General features: G+C 40.7%; 1 protein-coding gene across 4 annotated transcripts in view; it reads left to right on the top strand.

The window, feature by feature from the left end:
* rbpjl (recombination signal binding protein for immunoglobulin kappa J region-like) overlaps positions 1 to 15,510 on the top strand; it is a 42,855-nt gene extending 27,345 nt beyond the window's left edge. For all 4 annotated transcript variants that reach the window (XM_035948061.2, XM_055010783.1, XM_055010782.1 and 1 more), the window contains exons 9-13: positions 2,294 to 2,406; positions 5,742 to 5,882; positions 6,066 to 6,221; positions 6,662 to 6,765; positions 13,605 to 15,510. In XM_035948061.2, the coding sequence (XP_035803954.2) occupies positions 2,294 to 2,406; positions 5,742 to 5,882; positions 6,066 to 6,221; positions 6,662 to 6,765; positions 13,605 to 13,905 (815 nt within the window). In that variant the 3' untranslated portion in view covers positions 13,906 to 15,510. The remainder of the gene's footprint in view (positions 1 to 2,293; positions 2,407 to 5,741; positions 5,883 to 6,065; positions 6,222 to 6,661; positions 6,766 to 13,604) is intronic.
* Positions 15,511 to 26,969: the final 11,459 nt, after the last annotated feature.

Below are 26,969 nucleotides of genomic sequence, written 5' to 3'. Positions count from 1 at the left end.
GAAAGAACCACCCATCCATTATCTATACACCACTTAGTCCTCATCAGGGTCATGGGGGGCTGGAGTCTATCCCAGCTGACTGAGGATGAAGGTAGGGGACACCTGGACAGGTAACAGTCTATCACAGGTTCACCTGGACAGGTAACAGTCTATCACAGGTTCACCTGGACAGGTAACAGTCTATCACAGGTTCACCTGGACAGGTAACAGTCTATCACAGGTTCACCTGGACAGGTAACAGTCTATCACAGGTTCACCTGGACAGGTAACACTCTATCACAGGGCTACACATAGAGACAAACACTCACATTCACACCTACAGACAATTTAGAATCACCAATTAACCTCAGTATGTTTGTGGACTGTGGGAGGAAGCTGGAGAACCTGGAGAAAACCCACACATGTACAGGAGAACATGGAGACTCCAGGGAAGTGAACCAGGGATGTTCTAGCTGCAAGGCAAAAGTGCTAACCACTGATCCACCATGCAGCCCCCTGAAAGAACCAATCCTGTCAATTTGCAAGGTGGAGCTTTCTGTATAGTTCTTCCTCTTTAGAATTGGTTTGAACATGTATGGCTGAATTACTACAATGTTACAACTTGCCATTGTGATTTAATTTTACAGCTTTTGAGCAAAGCTGTGGGAGAACTGGTGCGCTTGAGCTTCAGCTAGTAGCAGATAGGTGGGTGGATTTGGGGTAGGGACTTCACCACTTCACTTTCATGAAGGGATTATTACCATTGAAAAGAAATGTTAATATGTAACTCTCATATAGCGAAATCACATTTTATTTTTTAACCTTTTGTTGGCTTTATTAGAGAGGTTAGTTGAGAGACAGACAGGAAAGTAGGGAGAAGAATGGGGGGAAGACCTGCAGTAAAGGGCCCTGAGCTGGAATCAAAGCCAGGCCACTGCAATGGGGACTATAGCCCCTGTTCATGGGTCTCCCACTCAGCCAGTTGAGCTACCTGGGTGCCCACAGAAATTAATATTTACTTGTTTAATCAATGTTATGTTTGGTTAAGTGAGTTTAGATTCTATTAGTATTCCAAATCAGGATAAGCTTCAAACATGTACTCAAAGGGTCACATTTCAACTCAAACCATAAAACTTTTACTAACCTGAACCAAATCATTTTAGTGACTGATCTTAACCAAGTATTTAACAAAGCGTAATATTTTCGGAAACCTACCATGAGTGGAAACTGAAAGTGAACAATTAGAGAAAACTAAACTTAATTCTAAGACAGATGGTCTCTTGTCCATCATGGGATGTTAAAATCTGACCTCCTGCATTAAGGTCTGGTTGCTGGTTTATGCTTCTGTTCACCCTTAATGCCTCCTAACTTTATTTTTGTTGATTTTTCAAACTGGCTGTCTTTCCCACCACCTGACAGGTCTGAAGTTAAGTTTATTTCTGAATAGCATTATGTTTCCTTCTAAATGTAATTGATAATGTAGTTTAGCTGTACGGGATTTTATTCTGTGGACACAGATTAGTCACCGCTGACCAGCAGATTAGATTTCTGGAACTATCAGTGTGCTTTTTTTTCCTGTCTCTAAGACATTTTATCATTTCTTCAGTTGACCCATGCATGCAGGGTTGGACGCCAGTAAAGGAAATCAATGTGACTAAATGATACAACATCACTGCAGATATGTTTAGGCTTTATTAAACTGTTACGTAGATGGTCATTTCTTCCTATATCTGAGTTGTCAGGAGGGTGGAGTCACCATCAGGAGCTCTGAGTCTTTGTTGAAGAAACTGAATCAGGGTTGAACGGTGGCCGTCGCTGACTTCAGACTTGTACCTTCCAGTCACTAGACAGCTCCTCTCACTGCTCGGCCACCCTGCATAAATACAGTCAGTGTGTGCGCGGTTTTTCACCAGCGTTTTCCTCAAACACGTCTGCAAGAGCCGTCTACAGATCTGTGAGGTTATTTATTTAACACAGTGCCTGGTGTGGACCTCCCACCACCACACCTCAGTCATTCATCTATCAGCGCTCTATCCTCTCTGCTATCACACACACACACACACACACACACACACACACACACACACACACACACACACACACACACACACACAAACCGTCTATTTGTCTGCATTCATCTGTTTATAGAAAAGGAAGTCATCACAGCAATAATTAAAAGTTATTTTATGGGAATCGATAAAACTAAAGTGCAGACAATAAACTTCAACCAATAAAACTGCAAAATGTGTGTTTTGTCCGTTCATATGTGTAAATATTCATACACAGTTTTGTGTGTGTGTGTGTGTGTGTGTAGTGGATGACCAACGTGCTGAGCAAGCGGGGTTTGTGCTGAGCGAAGGCTTCATCTGCTATGGCTGTGTGGTCCAGTTAGTGTGCACTGAGTCTGGAGTAGCTCTGCCTCCCATGGTAACGCACACACACACACACACACACACACACACACACACACACACACACACACACACACACACACACACATACACACACACGCACACACACACGCGCGCACACACACACACACACACACACACACACACACACCACACACACACACACACACACACCACACACACACACACACACACACACACACACACACACACACACACCACACACACACACACACACACACACCACACACACACACACACACACACACACACACACCACACACACACACACACACACACACCACACACAGACACACAGACACACAGACGCACACACAGACACAGAGACACACACACCACACACACACACACACACACATGCACAGATATAGCAGAATCAATGTAAATGTACCGTGCTATATGCATACTCACTGTGAATGTATTGTATGTTTTATGTGTTGTACAGTTTATGTAACATATTCAGTGAACGGGAAGCAACGAAATGATTTATTCTGTGGACAAGTGCTGTTACACAGACAATGAATGGAAAGATGCGATGGAACCCGTAGACACGTCCCACTAAAGTGAGGTTTCAAGCCTTGGCCAGATGTTTGACCAACCACCTTCATCCAGATGAAAACAACATCTAGATGGACTGAAATGTTTCTTTCCTTCAGGAAAGATTGCATTGTTGATGATTCTCTGACTGGTGTGTGTTACTCAACAGCACTGCTGGCATGGCTGCAGACTCTGAAAGGAGAATTCTGGGACTTCAGCATATTTCAGTCAATCAGTCAATCAAAGTTTCTTTGTATAGGCCTTTACAACAGCCCAAAGGGTGACCAAAATGCTTCACAGTGGAAAACAAGAAAATAACTTAAAAACAATACAGTAGCTTAAAGCAGGACAAACAATCACACTGGCACTCACACCTACGGGCAAATTTAGAATAATCAATTAACCTCAGCATATTTTTGTATTTCGCATAAATGTGGTTCATATGGCTCAAAGTGTCATGCTAACTTTGCACGCTTTGCCTTTGTTGGAGAGATTCTGGGAAACTGCGTTTAGCAGGGTAATAAACATTCGCTTTCTTCAGCTCATCTCAGGAAATTAAAACAATAACCATGAGGAATTTAAAAAATCCTGCTAATACTCTGAGAATCTGCGTTTAAATCCTCATGACTGTAATCATACACCATGCTGAAGTGCCCTTGAGCAAGATGCTAAATTCCTAGCTCTTTTAATGCAACCTTGTTTGTTTGTGAAATGCAACACTGGTGCAGAGTTAGCTGATATTTCTGATTCAAAAATAATCTAAGTAATGTTGGCACTGCAAACTCTTATCACTACGAAGTCCTGAATGACAAATGTATGACCACAGAGGAAGGAAATCTCTGCATTTTGCCGACCTGCCTGATTATTTGACCACCATCCCTAAGTCTTCTGTGTCTTACAGCTGTGTGTGCAGTTATTATATAACATGCTAATCCCTAAAACGTTGTTAGTGTTCCTCCCATCATCCAGTTTCAGTTATACTTAGACCAGATCCCTTCACATTTTGCTGAGCAGACCCCTTCTCTGCACCCCCTAAACTGCTGTCATAACAACCTCAGCCGCTGGTCTGCTGGTCCATGGTGAAGGTACAGCCACACTCTACACCTCTATATGTTTTTCTAGTTGAGGCTTATTGCTGCAAGGTTTGTTTGAAGATAGAGATTTTTTTCCTGCAGAGTCGTTGGCATGATGAGCTGCTTCTTTTGGATTTTTGGTTGTGGTCAGTGTTCAGGGTCTGAAGAGGGTGGACCAAACAGTTCAGCAGCATCAGCAGACGAACAGAGTGTTTGGTATTCTGTGTGTCTTTAAGTGTGTTAATACGTTGAGTTAGGAGATACCTAGGATAAATCACTGTGTAGCCATCAATCACCTGGTTGATGTACAGTTTGTACACCTTTTAAAATCTCAATACTGAATTATTAGCTCACTTTGTCAGTTTCCTGTTGGCAGCTGTGCTATCTCAACCAGAGTTATGCTGGATTTAAAGTTCTTTCCTCTTCTTCTGTACATCTGCAAGGCAAACTTTATGAAATTCTTACCTGATTTTGGAGAGTGAGCTAAGCAACCCAGTGGGGGGGGGGGAAACTAATTTCAGTCACTTATATCAGTGTTCTCTCATCCTCAATACAAAAAATCACGAGCTGACATGATGATGATGATAAGTGTAGACGTAGATTGACTGGTAAATAGAGAGCTTTCCCACACAGCTCAGCTCCTTCGTTACCACAGACGTATAGTACAGCAACCAACTCACTATAGAAATTGCACCCAACCTATGGTCTTTCTCACGATCTCTCTTCCCAGTACTTGGAAATGGTCTGGCAACTAGGATCGACTTGCCCCCTTCACATGACAGGGTCATGCCATAATGTTCTGGGAGAGAACCATGCCCTAAGATCTGCAGATGCCTATCCAGCTGCATCACACTCAGCCACAAACTGTTCAAGGCCCCACCTCCAGCATTCCCCCCCAAAACACAAATGTGACATCCTAATCCCCATGCTGGATCACTTTAAAATCTTAATGTGTTCAGTTCTTTGGTTTATGGTCATATACCTGTGCTACGACCCCTCTGGCTAGGGTAGCTAGACAGTAACAGAAAGAAAGCGAAACAAACACTGAGCTCCAGAATGATAGGCGGGATTTATTTTTGAAAGGAGGTATGGTCAACAAAGTACAAAAAGTGAGGGGGTTTAAAGCAAATGGGTGCTACTAAAATCAAAGAAAAATAACAACCAAAAGCAAACTTTGCTCAAGTTGATATTACAAAACCTGAAAGAAAATAAAAGATATTTAATATGCAGAAGAGCTCTCAACCAAAATACAGGAGGTCCTCAACTTACGTCAGAGTTCCGTTCAGGAGTTGATTTTCGCCGGAAGTTGGAACTCTATTTTTTTTATATATCTATGGCATATACAGTCTATGGGCCAGCACAATTTCAGTATTGTTGTACGCCGCGAAAAACAGGCCGACGTTAAAACAATAGTTCAGCTAATTAGTTCCGTGTTGAAGGACCTTTTCCTCCCAGTCTCCTGCGCCCCCCTTGACATGCCTCTGCGCCCCCCAGGGGGGCGCGCCCCACTATTTGAGAAACACTGGATTAACGTAAGGGTGGGGGATGCCTGTCTGTGTGTTATGCACCAGTCTCAAAAGAAATAAGCTGTCAGAAAACATCTTAAGTTTTGTCAAAGTAGTGAGAAATCGGAGAGCTACCCACAATGATCCTGTTGTCATGACAGAAAATATTTGGTTTGGAGTTGTGAAAACTTTCCTAAGATTTTTATTGCTTTCAGGTGATTCGGAAGGTTAACAAGCAGCACGCCATCTTAGATGTGGATGAACCTGTTTCTCAGCTCCACAAATGCGCCTTTCAGTTCAGAGACAATCCTCATGCCTATCTGTGCTTATCTAATGACACCATCATACAGCACCAGGTGAGTTTCTCTCACTCCTTCTCCCCCCTTCTTAGTGTTTACTCTCTTTTCCAGCTCTACACCTGCTCTGTCCATCTCTGTTCTTCTTTCTAATGCTTCCATCTATCCCTACCTCATGACACTAATCATGTTGTCTCACTCCTCTTTCCTTCCCTCTAACATCTCCTCCAACCTTTCCTTCAGGCTCCATCCAGTGTCAGAGACCCCAGCAGAGTGATCCTGAATGATGGATCCTGTTGGACTATCATCGGTGTTGAAGCAGTGGAATTCACCTTTAACCAGGGCCTGGCCTGTATCCAGACACCAGTTAGTCCTTTTCCAGTTATCACAGGGCTAGAGGTGAGTTTACTGAGTAGACAGCAGCAAAGACTTACAAGAATCTCTCCGTATGCTTCTTGCGTCTGTTCTGTTGTTACTAAATTTAAAACAGAAGCTTGTCGGAGTGAGAAGCACTAAAGACAAACCTAAAACCTCACTGACTGGGAATCCACATTGAAACGAAAGCCAAACTACGCCTGGAGTGTATTTTCTTTAAATTTTACACCCCAAACATTATTTATAGTTATTGATTCATGGATTTTACTCCACCCACCTTACATAGACACTGGACTTCCAGTGCAAGTCTACCTTTACATACCGACAGATTGAGTTTTATTGGCATGCTGGTCTGTTGCCTGGTTTCCTGTAATCCTTAAAGGGGGCCATGTGCGAAAAATACTGCGTCAGACAATTAAACATGCTCTGTGTGTGTGTGTGTGTGTGTGTGTGTGTTACTGCAGGTTAACGGTGGAGGACACGTCGCCATGCTGGAGATCCACGGGGAAAACTTCAGTCCTCATCTTAAAGTCTGGTTTGGCAACAGTGAGGCTGAGACAATGTTCAAGTGAGTGAAGAGGAGAAAAAAAAGCAAAAGGAAAATAGGAGGTGTGTTAAGGTGAAGAGGTAATTTAAATGTGGAAGATGAGATGGAGAGAGTCCGAGATGTTGGATAGAAGTAGAACACACTGATAAATAACTACACAGGATGGATCTCAAGGGGGGTGCAGAGTATAGATGCAAAGATGCCTCCAACACAGGACAGATATGAGCTATTGAAAACCAGAGGTTTATACTTTCATTAAAATACATTATTTTATCACTGAAATGAAAAGGTGGAACATTTAAAGAGTTTACCTTTCTGAAAGCGTTTCAGGTTCATTTTGCGCATTCCTGCATGTGTTGACTTAGCAGGAATAATACAAATACTTGATTTACAGGAGAATACGTACCGAAATCAGCACAGAATGCCATTACTGCATTACATTCAATTATATTTTATACTGTAAACGGCTGCCTAATTTTTTTGTTTTCTTTCCACATTTCCACCCAACATCATGCTTTTGCATTGTTGAATGAGATAGTGGTGTTACTGCTTTAATAGTAGGTAATGGCACTGTTTTATAAGTCAGATAGCTTTTCAGTTCCAAACCTGCTGATTGATTTATTACAGCTATGTGTAAGTCAGCCTACACCCAAAGCTCTAATTTTTTTTGTTACATTTGATAAATTTGTTCAAATTTTCTTGATAATTACTTTAGAAACACTTCTATTTGTCAGAAAATTAAGAATATTAAATGTAAAAAAAAAAGGTAAAAAGTAAAGTAGCTTCAGATGTAGTAAAGAATTTTGTCATGTTGCTCTAGCTCATGCTTCATTTAGCTTAGTTCACTATAACTTCCAAACAGCTTGGCCAGTACAGTGCTTTCAGGTAATGCACATTGTAAATCATTCGACTAACATTGAAGAGATGTGTCAACCAAGATATTCCAACAATGTCCAGAACCTTCAGCATCTCAGTGCGAATCTCATCCACACCTGCCACCAAGGAGCTTCTTAACCACCTCTGCAACTTCTATCACGGCTATGGACGAAGGTTCCCCCAAGTCTTCACTCCTCTGTATTGGACGTTTTGTCTGGGTCAACAGTTCTCCACCCCTACTGTACACATCCTGGGCGAAGCTCTGCTTCCCCTTCCTGAGTCATCAAATGGTTTACCAGAATTTCCCCGAGGCCAACCAAGAGTCCTTCTACATAGTCTCTCCGAACTCCTCCCACACCCGAGTTTTAGTTTCCACGACTACCGCAGCAGCAGCCCTTTACAAGGCTTGCATTTACCAGGTCTGTCTGGCAGCCTTTGCCGCCATTGGATCTAACTCACCACCAGGTGTGATCAGTTGACAGCTTTGTTCCGCTCTTCACCCGAGTGTCTGAGATATGCAGCCGCAGGTCTGACGATACGACTGGTACCAGGTACACTTATGAGCCACCTTATGTTTGAACATGGTGTTTGTTATGGCCAGTCTATGACTAGCACAGAAGTTCAACAACCAAACACTACTCTGGTTCAGACCGTTCCTCCCAATCAGTCCCTTCCAGGTTTATCCATCATTGCCCATGTGAGCGTTGAAGTCAACCATTAGAACTAGTCCACAGGCGGCACCCCTTCCAGGACACCACCCAGAGACTCCAAGAAGTATGATTCCTCTGAACTGCTGTTTGGTGCATAAGAACAAACAGAGTTTTCCTTTCTGCAACACTCAGTCACAGAGAGGTGACCTTCTCATTCTCTGAGAACTTCACTGAAGCAATGCTCAGCCAGAGGCTCATGAGTTTCCCCACACCTGCCCAGCGCCTCTCACCCTGAGCAACTCTGGAAAAGAGAGAGTCCAAACCATCTCCAGGAGCTTGGTTCCAGAACCCTTGTTGTGTGTGGAGGTGAGCCCAACTATCTCTAGCCGGTACCGTTCCACCTCCCGCACCAGCTCAGGTTCCTTCCCCGCCAGTGAGGTGACGTTCCACATCCCCACAACTATTCTATGCCACCAGTGGGCGATATGCCTAGGTGCCCACTCCTGCCTACTGCCCAGTGGGCATGGCATCCAACCCTGATTTCCGATGCTCTGAATGGTGAGACCAGTGAGCGGCGGCCCCATGTTGCTTCTTTCCCTAGGTTTGAGCGAATTGTAAATATAACCATTTTAAACTTTAGGTTCAATTAACTAGACATGAACAAAATTCACAAGTAAACTAGAGAAGATGACGATTTGACTCAATCTCTCTATGATGTTTTACAGTGAAGAGCAATAAACTAACTCCTGATATTAGACCTGTAAAACATGAAAAACACCTGAAACACTGCATCTGACTCGCTGGGTTTTCTAAGTTATCATTTGTCAGTATACATGTCTCCTACTGAAGAAAGTGACCCGAAACCAAAAAGGGGGGAAGAAACCTAAACACGTCTACAAGCAATTTTCCACTACAACACTGCCTGTAGATACTCATAGCAACAGATGCCATTTTATTGTCCGGTTGCTCTGTTGTGTGGTTCCCTTTAATCCAATAAAAAGGGCCATTTGGGGAAAAACACTGTCAGATAATTAAACCTGTCATTCACGTCTGGCTCCATATTTGGCTTAAACACGTATTAAAATGTGTTCATCTCTAGATGAGCAAAAGTTTGTAGCTGTGAAAACATTATATGATTTTTTAAAAATTATTTTGAATTTAATGTGGCATTAAACTTGAACAAACTTTGTTGAGTCTGACTTTGATTAGTTTCTTAACATTCAAATATCTACCCACGGTTTCTAGTTGTGTACGCTGATCTTATGAGTGATTGTTTGTAGGTCAACAATCAGTCTGAGAGGCCCTATCTTTTTATTTATGACCGTTTCATGCCATTTGCTCTCATGCTGCAGAGGCACCAGGTGTGGAGTTGAGCAGCACAAGAGTTAAATTAAAGTTTTAGTGATGTTGCTCAGGACTCTGTGAAGCTGGCGGCTCATAAAAGTCGGCCTAAATAGGAAGGACAAGAAAGATTTTTTATGGGATTTTCACGTAAAAATATTAAGTGGCACTTCCAGAACAAACATTATGCAACCAAGCAGATTTAACCTAAATTATGTTTCATCTGACCCAGATTCTGAAAGCAGTTATCTTGCTGTTTGTTGAGGAATTTCTATAAAACACAGCATACTTGTTGCCACTTTGTGCAAGCATTTTCCTGCCATAAAATGTGCGATGTTTCAGCAAAAGTCTTCTTATTTTCACATGGAATGTCCTGTACAAATTAATATGTTTGACTTACAATTAAATGACAGAAAATGGCAGCTACACAATTGAACCATGAAACAAATGGTGTGTCACAGTGTGTCCTGATATGGATGTTGTCCCTATGGGGAAACTTAACTTGGACTCAACGCAAAGCCAAGATAAACACCATCAAACGCAGACTGGTGGCAAATATATACACAGATACATGTAATGTACTCAAGGAGTAGTGAAAGATGCACAAATACAAATAGATGTGATCATCTGTTAAGTAGGTCAAGCAATGCAAGAAGTTGTAGGTTTATGTGGAACTTTAAAATGTGGCTGAATTTGCCTGCCTGTCTTACATTGTCTGCTGACCAGTACTTGCAATTCGTCTTGCAAATCTTGTTGTGCTGGCAATGCACAGTGAGTGCACAGGTTGGCAAGTACAGCTGTGAACAACAGTTTACATACCTTGACCATTCCCCTCAACTTGAAACAAGCTTATTGTTGCATCTCTGAACAATTCCCTTGACAAAACTGGTACAGTTGAACTAAATTTATTGGCTTCCTGACACAAATGTCTCTCTTCAGTACAGTCTACATATTCTTAATGGGTTTAAAACTTAGGCCTTATGAGAAGAAGGGAGGCCAGTCTAAAACCTTAATTCTAGTCTGATTTAGTCATTTCTTTACCACTTTTGATGTATTTTTGGAGTCATTGTTTTGTTGGAACACTCAGTTATGTCCAAGACTCAACCTTCTGCTGATGATTTTAGGTTTTCCTGAAGAATGCGGATGTGATCCTCCTTCTTCAATACTCTATTTACTTTGTAAATAGAGTTCCACTGGCACCAAAACAGATACAGAGCATAATACTGCCACCACCATGCTTATGAAAGCAACACATATCTGGTTATTGTGACCAAATGCGTCATTTTTGTTCTACCTTGTGGTGGCAGTGACACAACTGAGTCATGCACTTTGTACTCATAAACAGATGATTTTAGGATTTTTAGCTGCTTTAAAATAACTCCTAACTTGTCAGTAACTTACTTTTTCAGATTTGTGCTGAGCTCCTTAGACTTTAAAATTATGTCACAGTTGAGTTTGTGTCTTACTCTAATAAGTGCATCAAATTGGCTCAACTTTAATTAGCTCAGAGGAATCACCAGCTGTAGTCAATCATAATCACTTACAAGATGTTAAGAGGTCATGAAAACTAAGAAAATTAGATTACCACAACTTTACACAGAAACTGATAATTCAAGTTGCTTGAAGTATTTTTTGACCCAGTAGTTTTTGGCATATTTACAGAAGACTTCTAATAAATCTATAAAAGAACCAGAATGCATACGGTAATTGTTTTTTGTGACAAAGATACGTTTCAGTGATTCCATCATAGTAAATTAGGGGTTACAGGAGTCACTGTAAATTTCTCCTTTTATTTTCAAAGTAGAAATTGTGAAAAAAAAAAGATTTGCTGCAGTGAAGTGTCTTGTTTTGTCCTACCAACAGTCCAAAACCCAACAATATCCAATTTTCAATACATACAATGGGAAAAGAATTGATCTTCACTTTAGAAAAGCTGTAGAACTGATGCAGTTATCTTTGTTTCCTTTTCATTTCTTCATTCTGGGTCAAAGTTGAGTTTTGGTTTTGTTTTTTATTTGTTCACTACAAAATTCCTGACATCTCTAGGGTAAAAAGATGAGCAGTTTTCCCAACAACTTTGACTAGAAGTATTGTTGACACTCATGACATCCAATTTGCTGAACTTTCCTCTTTACCTGTATTCATCCGTTTGGAGAGACTGAGCCAAGACTGGAGCTGAGCAGCATAAAGGGGCTTATGTTATCGTCAGACATCAGTAAGAGGAGCTCAGCTTGGCTCTCTGGGAACAATCCTCTCTCTGACACTGTGATTTACAGAAGGGCGCTGCAGAAACTTGACATTCAGGCGTCCCCCCTCACAGAATCTCATGTGACGCATTTCAAATCAAAACAGGCCCTCTGACGTCGGAACCCACCTCAGATCCCACACCTAAAGTGCTGAGGCATCGTAAGTCAGGGTCTCTGGCTTAGAACGGCTCGCCACGGGCTTCTGCAAATATTCCTCCCATCAGCAGCAGCAGCAGCAGCAGCATCGAGGAGAAGCTGTTTAAACAACACAGTCGTCCACAATGTGCTGTTTGTACGAGAAGCTGCAGCCAATTAGGAACATGATCTTTCACAGCCATGCAGGCCAGAGGAATAGTGTAGGTTTGAATGAAATACCTCAAAGGCTCACTACCATTTCACATCAGTTGTGCTTATTCTGTCACATAATCATGCAATTATCTACTTTCACAGTTTGTTTTTTAGTATTTTTTGCTGCTTGTTAACTTAAGACAACCTTGTGAAAAGGCTTGCATTGTTAAAAATGATCACATTTGGAAACTTGTTCAAAATCATGTTAGGAACTGTTTTACAATCAAACAAATGTCAAATTAGACAAATAATGAAAACAAACTCCAAACAAATCAATAGGACAAAGATAACTGTACATACTGGGGTTAGAGCTTGATCATTGTATTTAAGGTGTAATTTTACCTGAGTAATTCACATACTTGTGATTGAAGCACTAAAAAATATATATATAAAATACTACTTCACCAGAATATAATACATATTAAAGCTGAAACCCTGCAGTGTTATAAACTGCAGAATTAAACCTAACAAATATGAATATTATAGATATAGCTACACCCTACAGCCTTATTAATAATGGAGCTAAATCCAACATATCCTTTATGTTAAGTGTAATTTTAAGTGTATTGTTTTGTGTTTGTAAGTTCAATGACCTGATCACTTAAAGATCCCCTATTATGCAAAACTACAGGTTTGTAATTTAATTTAATTTAATTCTATCTGTCAGAATATGTTTACATGCTTTATTGATTTAAAAAAAAAAACACATTTTTTTTTGTACATTGCTGCAGCACCTGTCCTCACCATCTGCCTGAAACGCTCTGTTTTAACCTCTGATTGGTCACCTGACCAAAGGGAGACAACACTGGTTACATACTGTAAGTCCAGATCTATATGTGGAAGCAGACAGATGCAGCTCTATTGTGGAAACGGTGGTAGACTAGGGGGGAAATGCTCTTTCCTGCTTAAGAGCCAAACTTGCTGTTAGACAGGAATTATTCAAATTTGTCACGTGATGATGTAAACAAGTAACGGCAGAAAAACCAGGAGTTTCAATGAGGTGTTTTAAGCAGGTAAAGAGCAGTGTTTTCTGTGGGAGAGAAGAACTGTGGTGTGGACTGTATACTTACGCATGAAAAACAGCTAAACACACTAACGGAAATGAAAAACTGAAAAATCTAAGTATGGCCTCTAATTAAAGCACTGTTCACTACATTTATGTGGTAGCCTTCACTTTCATTCATGTGTGGTCATCAAAGTGTCCACACTTCTTTCAGCTCTTTACCACCCTCTGAAACTTCTTCAAGCTTCCACTTTTATGTTCTTCTAATTTTTAGAGTTGCACACACAGATGATCATTTAAGGCTGTACCAGTGTCATCTTTTCCTCAGTCCAGCTGAAAGATTTGTTTCCACAGCACCACATTTTCTCACTTCCATCTCCTCTTTTCCCTTCTCAGGTCCCCCAAATCTCTGCTCTGCGTGGTTCCTGATGTTTCTGTCTTCAGTGACAGCTGGCTTTGTCTACGACGCGTCATCACCGTTCCTCTGTCGCTCATCCGGCTGGACGGCCTGATTTATCGCACGACCTTCAGCTTCACCTACACCCCTGAACTCCAGCCGCCTCCGTCTGTCCGGGGAGCGGTGGGGGGAGGGAAGAGAGAAGGAGGGATGGACAGAGGCCAGGAGGACATCCTGCTAGAGACCATCCATCAGGAGTTCACCAGAGCCAACTTTCATCTCTTCATGCAGAGCAGCTAATCTGTCCTCAGGAGACCTTTTGATCAGCAATCACAGTCCGACCATCTGCTTTTGGATCAGTGTTGGTCCCATGTCACTCTGCTATGTTCAAACTGATACAAGACCTCAATGTTCCCTGTTTATTATTCTCATCTTTGGTAATAGTTATTCTGTAGATTCACTAGATATGCTGTAAAGTCTATTTATTATTACTGAGATGAGATACTTTGTAAATTTTTTGGGGAAAAAGGCTCAAGCAGGGTCATAAACATCAAAGTTTTGTTGAGGGTCTCATTCCCAATAAAGACAAACATTTAAATGTTTGTTTCCTGTATATGAGGTATGATCAAGAAATTCCAGGACTGTACCAGGATCAATTTCAAGCAAAACCATATCTAATATTAATTTGGTTGCCATCCCCTTCAAAGTAGTTTCCATCTGCAGAGATGCAGTCAGGCAGCCGTGATATCATTTAGCTCTGCTTCTGCCATGTATGGAACACTCTCTGGAAAACCACATTTGCAATTTCACAATGCATCTCAACATTATACAGACAGTAAACATCAAATTCAGTGTGAAACTGACCACATCTTCCTTCCATTATCTGTGTTTCTGTTTTCTTCATGATGGGAAGCAACAGCAGCCGTCAAACATTAACCTACCACACTGAAAATGTCAAGCTTTTCAGAGGGTTTGGATCAAGCAGTGAGGCAGCCATGGTGTTTTTTGTGGTGGATTATTGGCTTTAATGATTTTCATCCCCATGTAAGCAAATGCTTCACCTCAACAATTCCATTCATTATTTTAAGACAAGGCAGGTTTATTTGTATAGAACAAATTCATACACAAAGTAATTCAAGGTACTCTACAGTGGCGATGAAATACATTCAGAAAAATGCTTTAAGGTAGACCTGCATTAAAATCATCAGAAATAAAACATAAAAGTAGACATTAAGATCATAAAAGTGCATTAACAGGCAAGAAAAGAGATTGAGCATCTAACAGAAAGCTGCAGTAAACAATCTGGTTTTCAGGCCTGATTTAATAAAAGAGCTGACAGACTGAGCAGACCTCAGGTGTTCAGGAAGTTTGTTCCACAGATGAGGAGCAGAATAGCTGAAAACAGCTTCACTATGTTTGGTTCTGGTTCTGGGAACAGAGTAAACCTGTTCCTGATGACCTGAAGACTGGATGCTTCATATATTAAGAGAACACCAAGAGAACTTAGCCGCACCCACAACAACTGTGATTGAATTAAAGAAATACAACAAGCTAGAGTGTTATTGTCCCTCAGACCATAATGTTCTACAGAAGCTAAGTGAGACTCCACAGTGTCAGAGGTCTTATGGGTCAGACTGTTCTGCAGGAAGATCTACAGGTGGTTTTAATGTTGTGGCTGACTGATGTATGTATTAAGTTTATACAGATATTGTTGGCTGCACTTGTGGTTTGAATTCAAGTCTCTATGGTGCAAAACATGTGAGGAGCTGCTCTGAGGCCGACCATGACCTTTAACCTCCACAAGGGTTGGCAAGCCAGTAGAGACTTTCACTGCAGAGAGTTGTGAAGTAATAAATATTACTTTTTCCTTGGCCAACAATAAAAAACAAACCTGTTTATATGCAATATACATTCCAGAGTGTCTGTGACAGGAGGTAAATGCATTGAGTAATCACTTCAGCCATTTCTGTGGCCACCAGAGAGACGTCCAGTGTTGAGCATACACTGTGTTCAGTGTCTCTGTGGAGGCAATAAAGAGGAAAGAATGAACCCAAAGAAAAAACGAGTGCCTATAGAAGACTGGACTGCGTGAATGCAGCGAGTTAGAGGATGTTTTTCTGGAGATCTGAGGGCAGAGTGTACTGAGAGAAAGCAGCAGTAAAACACCGTCTGCTCCACCATTCGATCTACTGAGAGACTCGATATTCTGTGAAAAGATGGAGGCTGAAGTGTAATCTGAGTGTGATTCATCCCCGGGTGTACCTTATGTGTGTGAACGGCACATTGTTACTCAGCTGTAACAGTAATAATTCATGTGGGTTCAGTAGTGAAAGAGCAGAATGGGATGCTCCCAAAGGATCTCTCAATGTGTTCAATGACTTTACCATCAGAGGTTTGAGGTGTGATGTAAGAGACTCAGCAGATTTATAGTTGAGTTCACTTTAGGCAACACTGTAAAAAAAAAAAAAAAAAAAAAAAAAAGCAAATTATCAAACAGAGCAAGGCCAGGCTTGAATGTTTATCAAAATATTAAAGGTCATGAAATTATATCTTTTCTCACCAATCATGGTGGTGATATTTGATGTACAGATATCTGTTTCTGTTGTGTTTGTTTTTGGTTCATAGTTAAATGTTTGAAAAATGTGTAATTCTGAAATGACTGTGAGGAATCAGGTTTGGTTTAAAAGAAGTCAAGAGTTTGGAGGAAGATCAGTATTTTGTACTTGGCATTTCCAGTTTATCCCTTTGAACCTCATGTAGTTTGCTGGCTATTTTTTGCTTCTGTGACATTTTTACTCACTGTGGACTCCTTTTTATCTGCAGTATCAAGTTCTGCACCTCTATACAATCATGACCAGAAGTAGAGGGAACTCAAAAATATCATATGTGCAGTATGACACACTTATAAGGACATACACTAGTTAGTAGGTTTTTCTGTATTTTCATGAGTATTTACATTGTAGATTCTCACTGAAGGCATCAAAACCATGAATGAACACATCTGGAATTATGTAGTAAACAAAAAAGTGCGAAATAAGTCAAAACATGTTTTATATTTTAGATTCTTTGTTTTTAACACTCTTGTTATTCTCTGGATGAGCTTCATGAGGTAGAACCTGAAATGGTTTCCAACAGTCTTGAAGGAGTTCCAGAGATGCTGAGCACTTGTTGGTCCTTTTGCCTTCACTCTGTGGTCCATCTCATCCCAAACCATCTGGAAACATTAAATGAGAAGGTGTGTCCAAACTTTTGACTGGTAGTGTATATTCCTGACTTGAAGATGAACATCTGGGGTGCCCAGATAGCTCAGCTGGCTGAGTGGGTGACCCATAAACAGGAGTTCTAGTCCCAGACACAGCGGCATGGGTTCGATTCCAGGTCACAGCCCTTTGCTGCAGGTCTTCCCCCATTCTTCTCCATACTTTACCATCTGCCTCTACTAACTTAACTAATAAAGTGAACAAAAGGCCCAAAAAATAACTCCAAAAAAAGGTGCACATTTTAACATGGCTGTCTACGGACACCGACTCTTTTGGTGGTCATTTGAGGATCTGCAGTTTGTTTAGTTTCATTTTTTAGCCCCAGACATACCAGAGGTGGCTGCTTGAAAGCTGTTAGATACCAGCGATTGATTTAAGAACATCTGCACATCTGTGGTTGCTTCAAGCTGCTTGGGTCAGCAGAGATGAGCAACAGAATGCTGATGTTTTCTCTTTAAATCCGCATCATTTTTGGGTTTGATTCCCGCTCATGGCCCTTTATCGCATGTCTTCCACCCACTCTTCTCCCTAATTTCCTGTCTGTCTCTCAACTGTACCTATCCAATAAAGCCAAAAGGCAAAAAAAATACTTTAAAAAACAAAAAAAAAGCAAAGGAGCCTGTTTTAATTTATTTCAAACTTTTTTTGTTTACTATATAATTCCATATGTGTTCACTGATAGTTTTGATGCCTACAGTGAGAATCTACAATGTAAAAAATCATGAAAACAAGGAGAAACCAGGGTGGGCAACCCATAAACAGGAGCTATAGTCCCCGATGCAGAAGCCTGGGTTCGATTCCAGCTCACAGCCCTTTACTACAGGTCTTTCCCCCGTTTTTCTCACTATTTTCCTGTCTGCCTCTCTACTTACCTGTCAAATGAACCCAACAAAAAGCCCCAAAAATAAAGAAAAACCATTAAATGAGAAGATGTTTCCAAACTTTTGACTGGTAGTGTACAACACTGTTCCAAACAGCCACTTTTCTCCATACTTGTCTTCTCTCTTCTGTGTAAACACAGTCTGCAGTTCAGCTGAAAAACCCTTGAATTTTATCATGTCATTGTTGGTGGTAGCTGAGTCACTAACAATTACACAGTAGTGGCAAGGAGGCCAGAATTATTAGCTTTTTTTACACAATCTCTTTAGTGCAAATTATATATTTTTGTTTTTTCAAAGAAGAACATATGCTGTGCATATGTTTTAACGTTTATATTTTCTTCTAACTTATATGATATGCACAGCATATATTTTATAAAGTTAAATTATCTTAATTAATATCGCTTTTCCAAATGTTCATGTTTTTCAACTTTTCTCAAAGGATCAAACTAAATTCACAAGTAGGAACTATTTCAGTAGCTCCAATTGCTTGTAGAAGTCAAAGCTTCAGCTGTAATTTATGAGAGCCTTAAGTTGCAGGAATTATTTTGCCAAAAACTTTCAGTGTTTTAAGGAGAAAAGAGGCTCCCTGCCTGCAGTACACAGTAGAACATGTGGCTGCAGGGCACTGACAGGGTTCCTCTGGATCTAGTCCGATACATCCACACCTCCCTAATACTTTGTCCCTTTCAGCCCTCATCCTTGCAATGTTAATCCAGTTAAAAGTGTCTGGCTGCAGCCAAACTCATCAAACCAACAAATCCGATTACACTCAACTCTGTTTTACACTTTGTTCCTAACGTATGTTTGATCTTTGGAAGTTATGAGTAATGAAGTTTGTGGTCAAAAGTCCAACCAAAATGCTCTTTTGTTCCAACCAAGTGAAGCAGGAGGTAATAACACAAGCATGACAGGACCTCCCACATGGCTGCATCGCTCTATAGTAAACCCAAATTTCATTGCCTTTTCATCCTTCACATGCTTCTCATTCTTAACGTGGCTGCTTCTCATCGACTCAGACATTATCTGAGGAAGTTCTTTCTTTGTTCAGATCAGCTGTTTTCAGTGGTTTAATATGTGTGATAGCAGGCAGCCACAGATTACTTTCTGCCAACGCAATCATGTCCATGTTTTGGTGGTTTCATATCATTCAAAGTGTGAGCAGCAGACATTAATCTGATGGTCTGAGATGAACTCAGCAACTAGACAGGAAGCAGTTCTGTGTTCTTACGGTACAAAGTCAGATTCGAAAAGAAAGAAAAGTCAGATTAAAAATGTATGTTTTATTAGTAATATTTGGAAAACCACTTTGGAACTTCACATTTCTGTCTCAAACCAGCTCAATGACTTCTAAAAGTTTCGTGAAAAAAATTTTTCATTTTCAGTTGTTTTACAGGTTAGCACTGTCGCCTTGCAGCTAGAAGATCCCCGGTTCATGTCCCGGCCTTCCTAGGATCTTTCTGCATGGAGTTTCCATGTTCTCCTGTACATGTGTGGGTTTTCTCCAGGTTCTCCAGCTTCCTCCCACAGTCCACAAACATGCTGAGGTTAACTGGTGATTCTAAATTGTCTGTAGGTGTGAATGTGAGTGTGATTGTTTGTCTCCATGTGTAGCCCTGTGATAGACTGTTACCTGTCCAGGTGAACCTGTGATAGACTGTTACCTGTCCAGGTGAACCTGTGATAGACTGTTACCTGTCCAGGTGAACCTGTGATAGACTGTTACCTGTCCAGGTGAACCTGTGATAGACTGTTACCTGTCCAGGTGTCTCCTCCCTTCACCCTCAGTCAGCTGGGATAGACTCCAGCTCCCCATGACCCTGATGAGGACAGAGCGATGTATAGATGATGGATGGATGTTTTCCAGTAAATTAAGCTACATGACAATCTATATCATGAGGTAAATCAGCTGTACTTCATTCAACTTCAGTATTTGAAGGCTGCTTGCATCTTAACGCATCGGCAATGATTGTGCAGTTGTATAACATGAATTATGGTCAGTAATGAAAACTATATACATATATGTACACATATACATTAGGTACATTAGGCTAACAGTACTTAGATAACAGATCGATTATAGTAAAGTTTGGAGGGTTGGACTTTTTGTTGTAACTGAGTATTTTAAAGCTGTGGAAGTGCTGCTATTACTTGAGCAAATGATTTGGCTATTTCTTCCAACACTAGATATCTGATTACAGACTTTACAGCAGCCTTGGTGAGCTTGACATAGCGGCACATGAACCACTTCTCCACCTGCTGTAAGTTCTGGTTGGATCAGCCCTCCAGCTAGATGAACCGCCACAACAGCAATCTGACAGGCCTGCAGGTAGGAAAACACAAGGAGGGGCAGGCTGGAGCTAGCTGGCTAACACTGACTGGAGTTTGTTGCATCTTTAAAGCAGGATCCATACTCAAAGGAAGCCATCGGCCACACAGGAGAGTGAGAAGAAATTGGACAGTCCAGATGTTCAGGCTGATTGAGATTTGTCCACACATTTAATATTTTAAATCAGTGGATATTATTTTGTAAAAATCTATTTTCACTTTGACACAAAAGACTTATTTTTCATAAATTCCTGTGAGAAAAACCAAAATAAAGTGACCATGGTTCAGTGTTGGAAAGAAATAAAAAAGAAATAAAGGGTGAAAATTTCCAGTGGGTACTCTATAGAGTATGTGGTGCTTAATTTAGCATCCAGGCAACCAGGGCAAGCCTTCACCTTCCCTTCATGCCTCACGTGTTTGATATTCAGAGGGGAACAGAACGGCATGTGTCTTTCTTCCTGTACTCCTTCTCCCTTCCTCTTCTCCTCTTCCTCATCATTAGCAAGACAAACATGTGTGAGAGAAAGGAGGAAGGAGACGGACAGAAACACAAGACCATGCGGTCTGTGTGCTCCTAATCTCTATCATGTGGGAGAAACTTCAAACTGAGAGATTCACGTGCCCAAAACACTGACGCCCACCACGTTTTCCCTCCATCCTGATGAATGAGAAGCCAAATGAAAGAGCCCATTTGTAGGTTGCCATCTAAAGGGACACACCCTCATTCTTCATTCAAACCTTCTTCTAACTTCCTGCACTGTTACATAAAGAAAAGAATCCAATGACTTTAAACTCACCCTGAGTGTCGTCTTTCTTTACCACCTAAAAACAGGAAGACAGACTGTAACCACGAAGTCACACCAGTCGCTCTGTCTTATGCTACTTTTAAGTAAAATTAGATGAAAGACAGCCTGTCTTTGTTACATAATATTCAAATAAAGTGCAGATTTTTAATCAGAATCTAAGATGTCGTATTTGTTCAACAGACAGGTTACTTGCCACACTGAAATACAGTGTGTTAGGAATTATTACTGTTTTTTTTCATTTAAGTAAATTATGGTAAACTGTATTATTGGTGTTACTATACTACTCAGTTGTTCACTCAGCACACAAGCTTTGCTCTCTTTATGCTGCTGCAGTTGCTCAGTGTTTTCACAGGGTTAGTACCATCTCAGAGCCCTGATTGCAGTATTCAGCTGTTTTAATACCTCCATCTACAAGTTAAAAGCAGTTTTTTTTTTTTTTAATGTGGATGTTTTGTGGAAAACTAGTAACATGTTCCAGACATGGCAACATACAACAGTTATAAACCCAAAAACATCATAACTTTACTGTCAGGACTGACAACATAATGAAAAATGTGAAATTATTCATAGACAGCAGGCTAAGCAGGACATTCTGGACATCCCTGTCTCCAATAACATTCTCCACCTCCTCCTGGGGAATCCTGAGGTGTTCCCAGGCCAGATGAGATATACAATCCCTCCAGCAAGTTCTGCATCTACCCCGGGGTTATAACTAGAAAACCTCCAGATGAAGATGCATAGGAGAAGCCTTGACCACATCAGCTGGTTCCCTTTGACTTGGAGGAGCAGTGACTCTATTCTGAGCTCCTCCAGATGTCCAGTTCCTCACCACATCTCTAAGGCTGAGCCCAGACATCCTACAGGGGAAACTGCAGACCTATTTTTTTAGTCACAGCACAGACCTCATGACAGTAAGTAAGGGTAGGAACATACACTACCAGTCAAAAGTTTGGGGTCATCCAGACAATTCCATGTTTTCCATGAAAACTCCCACTTTTATCCATGTGCTAACATAACTGCACAAGGGTTTTCTAATCATCAATGAGCCTTTCAACACCATTAGCTAACACAATGTAGCATTAGAACACAGGAGTGATGGTTGCTGGAAATGTTCCTCTGTACCTCTATGGAGATATTCCATTAAAAATCAGCTGTTTCCAGCTACAATAGTCATTTACCACAATAACAATGTCTACACTGGATTTATCATTCATTTATTGTTATCTTCACTGAAAAAAACTGCTTTTCTTTCAAAAATAAGGACATTTCTAAGTGACCCTAAACTTTTGAACAGAGGTGTAGATTATTACTAATGCTGTTCCCATCCATCTGTCCATCTTATACTCCTTTTTTATCATCACTTCTGATTAAGCTCCTGAGACACTTGGACTCCTTTGGTCCAAACCTGGTGGGAGCAATCCACCGTTTTCCTGTAGCCTCAGATTTGGAAGTCTTAGAAATGATCTCCTGACTGGTTCAAAGTGGGGTTCTGGAGGCTAATGTGCTAACTTGGATCTTTAAAAAAAAAAAAAGTTTTTCTGCTAATTTAACTAATGTTGTTGAAGACAAATGTTTTATGTTTTCTGAAGAGGGATATGACAGTAAAAGTATGAAAACCACTTGTGTTGACAAAGCTAAAAACATAAACTGACGCTGTCGGAGGCACATCTAAGTCCTGACGGGGCAGTAAAAGGAATGGGTTAAGGTCAGGATTAGACGAAGTATTAACGTTATGAATAAGCTGAGAGTGAAGGTCACGGTGTTAATGTAAGTGATTCATTTTAGGTTGAAGGATCTGGGAAACAGGATTAGAAGAATCCTTTCTGTGAGAACACGTGTACACGTGTGCGTGCAGGATCAGTGTTCTAGAGGGGCCCTCGACCTTCTCCCTCCAGTTTCAGCACTCATATCCTGCACAGTGTGGTCGAGGGGCCCTGGTCCCTCCGGCTTCTCTTTGTGTATTACAGTTGGATAAAGGAGCCTACTGTCCTGCCCCGCTCTGCTTTACCACAGTCCTCTTCCTGCATATCATCACCTCAACATCACTGTGATGGACAGGCCACAGGGTGAAAAACGAGAGAGAGAACACGAGAAAATACAGGGAGGCGAGAAACAGGGAGAGACAGATGCAGGAGGCAAACGAAAACACACCAGAAGAGCATCTAGAAAGAAAATGATTGGAAACAGACAGGGAGGTTTGGGAGATGAAGAGACTGACAAAGATGGTTAAGTCACTGAATGGAAGGAGAATGCCAGAGTAAAGCTAAGTAAAAAGGAAAGATAGAACCGTTTAAGGCATCAGCTCAATGTTATGTCCAAAGAAAAGAGCATATAAAAAACAAGAAGAAACAATAGATGAAGCTCTCTGGTCAACATAAAGATGTAACGGTGTGTCCTCAGTGTAGGAGATGGAGCTCATCAGTGGACATGTCCTGCTGCTCACAGCTGTTCAGCTGCTGGTGGTGACAGCAGCCATCAGTGAGGAATCCTCCTGTCAGAGCAACTGGAGAAATATGAGCAGAATGCTAATTGTTAGAAGCTAACGGAGCATGGGAAATATGGCAGGAATGCTAATGATGGTTAATAGAGATAATACCCAGGTGGGAGTGTAAGTCATGCCCTGGAACAAAGGGGGATTCGGGGGAAGATGATGGGATGGCCATGTATACACACTGAGCGGACAGAGTCTTCAAAGCAAATGCTTTTTTCCACAAAATGATTCTGTGATTGAGTGATGAGTGTATCCAGGTGAAAGCTGCGGTTTCCCTGTGGTCACAGTCTAACTCTGCTTTTCAAGATTATTCCTCACCTGCAGCACCTCTCCTCTGGTTTATTAGAAGGTTCACCTGTCAGTCACTGACACATGTTGGACTGGTTAGTGGTGAGGAGTGCTTTTCTGACTTCTGTGATAATTTACACTACCATAATAAAAGTTTGGGGTCATCCAGACAATTCCATGTTTTTCATAAAAACTCCCACTTTTCTCCATGTGCTAACATAACTGCACAAGGGTTTTCTAATCATCAATGAGCCTTTCAACACCATTAGCTAACACAATGTAGCATTAGAACACAGGAGTGATGGTTGCTGGAAATGTTCCTCTGTACCTCTATGGAGATATTCCATTAAAAATCAGCTGTTTCCAGCTACAATAGTCATTTACCACATTACAGTTTTTCTCAGTTGCTTTGGTACATTTCTCAGATCAGAATTGAAATTCTCTAAACTACTTGTTCAATCTCCACATTATTGTGTCACTTGTGAAAATCAAAAAAGCAGTTTCTCATTTCTTTGAACAAGTTGCAAATGCTTTGGTTCATCCATGCAGATGATTCTGTACAATTCTCTGCTGTTTTCTACATTATCAGTTACTTTTGTCATGTTGATCTAAATGTATTCTAATGGGTCTCTGTTGAATAATCTCACCCTCCACAACATTTAGGCATTAGCTCATCGTTTAAGTCTTTACATGCAAAATGGTTGAACAAGTTGTCATAATATGTGAAGGATGTTTCTATACATTTCCATTAGACTTTTTTCTAAATCTGTCCTGAACTGTTAAATTGCTCCCAGGTGAATCTTGACTTTCTCCAACAAAGGGAAATGTGTGAAAGGTTAGGATTTTCTGAAATCACTCAAAGACACAAGAGAAGATATTCATGATGTGGATGAGAATTTGTGTCCCAACAGACAGGAACATCAGGAGATGTAGGAAGACTGCACTGGAATTCCTACAGCACTGCATGTACAGTACACCAAAATATTGACATATTAATAAACTTTATTAATATGTCACTTTTTCTGAGCAAAGTTGCAAAGTGCTTGTCAGAAACTAAACACTAAAAAGTATAACATCAATAAAAATTTGTGAAAAATATCATCAATCAATCAAGTGCCATGCAATTCAGTGTAGGCGATCATTTCTCTCCAGCTCCTCTGATCTTTTGCTTTCTGAATTGTGAGTGTTGATGGTTCCATGTGTAGCCATGATGTCAGTCTGTCTATCATTTCCATTCTCTGTCTGCCTCATCTTCTCGTCACATTAATTTTTCCAGTTGTGACGATATATTCCAGGGTGTCTTTCCTTAAGATGTGTCCACAAAATGTTGCTTCCCGTTTCCTGATCTAACCCTAAAAGAGAATAAAAACGGAGATCGTAAAACAAAGATAATCAAAATAATCACTCTGTAAAGCAGAAGGGAAACAAATCAAGGACATGAGTTGTTAGCAGGCCCTGAATGTAATCTGGAACAAGGAGGTTTAACGCTTCAAAAGTGATGAATGAAATATATTTTGAACTCAATACAGAATTTTACAGGTAGCTGCCAGCAGCGGCATTCTGAACAGTTTGGATTTGGTGAATGGAGCTCTGACTGATCAAGACGGGGAGAAATCATTGCTTGTATAATCTTCTGCAAATCACTGGCAGACAGGAATGATCAGATTTTGGTGATTTGTTTTAGTTGATAGAAGCATGTCTTAACACAGCATAACAGAACAACAGACTTCTTTATTGCTCTTTTAACAATACAAAGTTGAGCACATTAACTAAAACAGAGGTTTGACCTCAGAGTCCTCCAGTGTACAGGAGTTAACATACATGCTGTTGAAGTTTTGATGGGTTCTTCTACATAAAGCTAACAGATTTCAGTTCAATCCTAATCACAACAAAGCTCCCATCAGGACACTTTAAACCTGTCAGTCCATCTCAGTCACTGAATTTTTGAATAGTTTTTTGTTCAGCCATCTCTGATTTGCATGAAAACATGGACATTTATGAAAACAGTTACATTTTAGCTTAAAATATCATATGCTTTCCAAGATATTATTTTAAAACAAAAAAAAATATTTCAACTCACTCATAATTCGAGATTATTTGACTTACATGTTCAATATGAGAGATTGTGAGTCAGTGACATGGTTAGTTTCTGAGACACTGTTGTTCAAAGAATTACTAAACTAAAATTTCACAGATACCATTTTAACTATTGATTGTTTATGACAAATAATTAAAAGAAAAAGTTTTAAGCAAATCAAAAATGGTCAAGGAGAAGGCCCATGTTGCCACTTAGTCTTCATTAGGGTCATGGGGGGCTGGACTGAAGGTGAAGGCTGGGCACACCTGGACAGGTAACAGTCTATCACAGGTTCACCTGGACAGGTAACAGTCTATCACAGGTTCACCTGGACAGGTAACAGTCTATCACAGGTTCACCTGGACAGGTAACAGTCTATCACAGGGTCACCTGGACAGGTAACAGTCTATCACAGGTTCACCTGGACAGGTAACAGTCTATCACAGGGTCACCTGGACAGGTAACAGTCTATCACAGGTTCACCTGGACAGGTAACAGTCTATCACAGGTTCACCTGGACAGGTAACAGTCTATCACAGGACTACACATAGAGACAAACAATCACACTCACATTCACACCTACTGACAATTTAAAATCACCAATTAACTGTGGGAGGAAGCCGGAGAACCTGAAGAAAATCCATGCACAGGAAACATGGAAACTCCACACAGAAAGATCCCAGGAAGGCCGACATAAACCAGAGATCTTCTATCTGCAAGGCAAAAGTGTTAACCACCAGGCCACTGTGCATCCTATAGAGCCAAAGTAAGCTTGTTAAATTTGACTAAGTTAGAGAAAGAGTGAAATGAATAGTTAATTATAAGTTCAAGTGAATATTATTGTTAGAATAAATATCTTAAGATTACAGTCATAGTAACCAGCCACCATCCGTCATGTCAGCTCTTCTCCAGACAGTTCCTGTCCATCCGTGTTGGCGTGTACATCCAACACACAAACAAGCCTTCAGTCCAGTCCTGACAAGAACAAATACAGATGTACATTCCTCCTGTTCACTGCCACATAGGGAAATGTGTGTGTGTGTGTGTGTGTGTGTGTGTGTGTGTGTGTGTCTGTGTGTTGTGCTGGTTATATAATGATAGGGTTTATTTGATTTTAGAAGACTTTCTAACCATTTAGCTGTGGTATGCATGTGTGTTTGTCTAACAGCTGGATCAGAGGATGATATCTCTCGTATCTCTGGATTGTGTTTGATTAAAGTTGTGGGGACACAAATC

Source organism: Amphiprion ocellaris, chromosome 5 (genome assembly GCF_022539595.1).
Source record: "Amphiprion ocellaris isolate individual 3 ecotype Okinawa chromosome 5, ASM2253959v1, whole genome shotgun sequence".
In the NCBI taxonomy this organism is placed as follows: domain Eukaryota; kingdom Metazoa; phylum Chordata; class Actinopteri; family Pomacentridae; genus Amphiprion; species Amphiprion ocellaris.
This window is presented reverse-complemented; position numbering and strand designations above follow the sequence as displayed.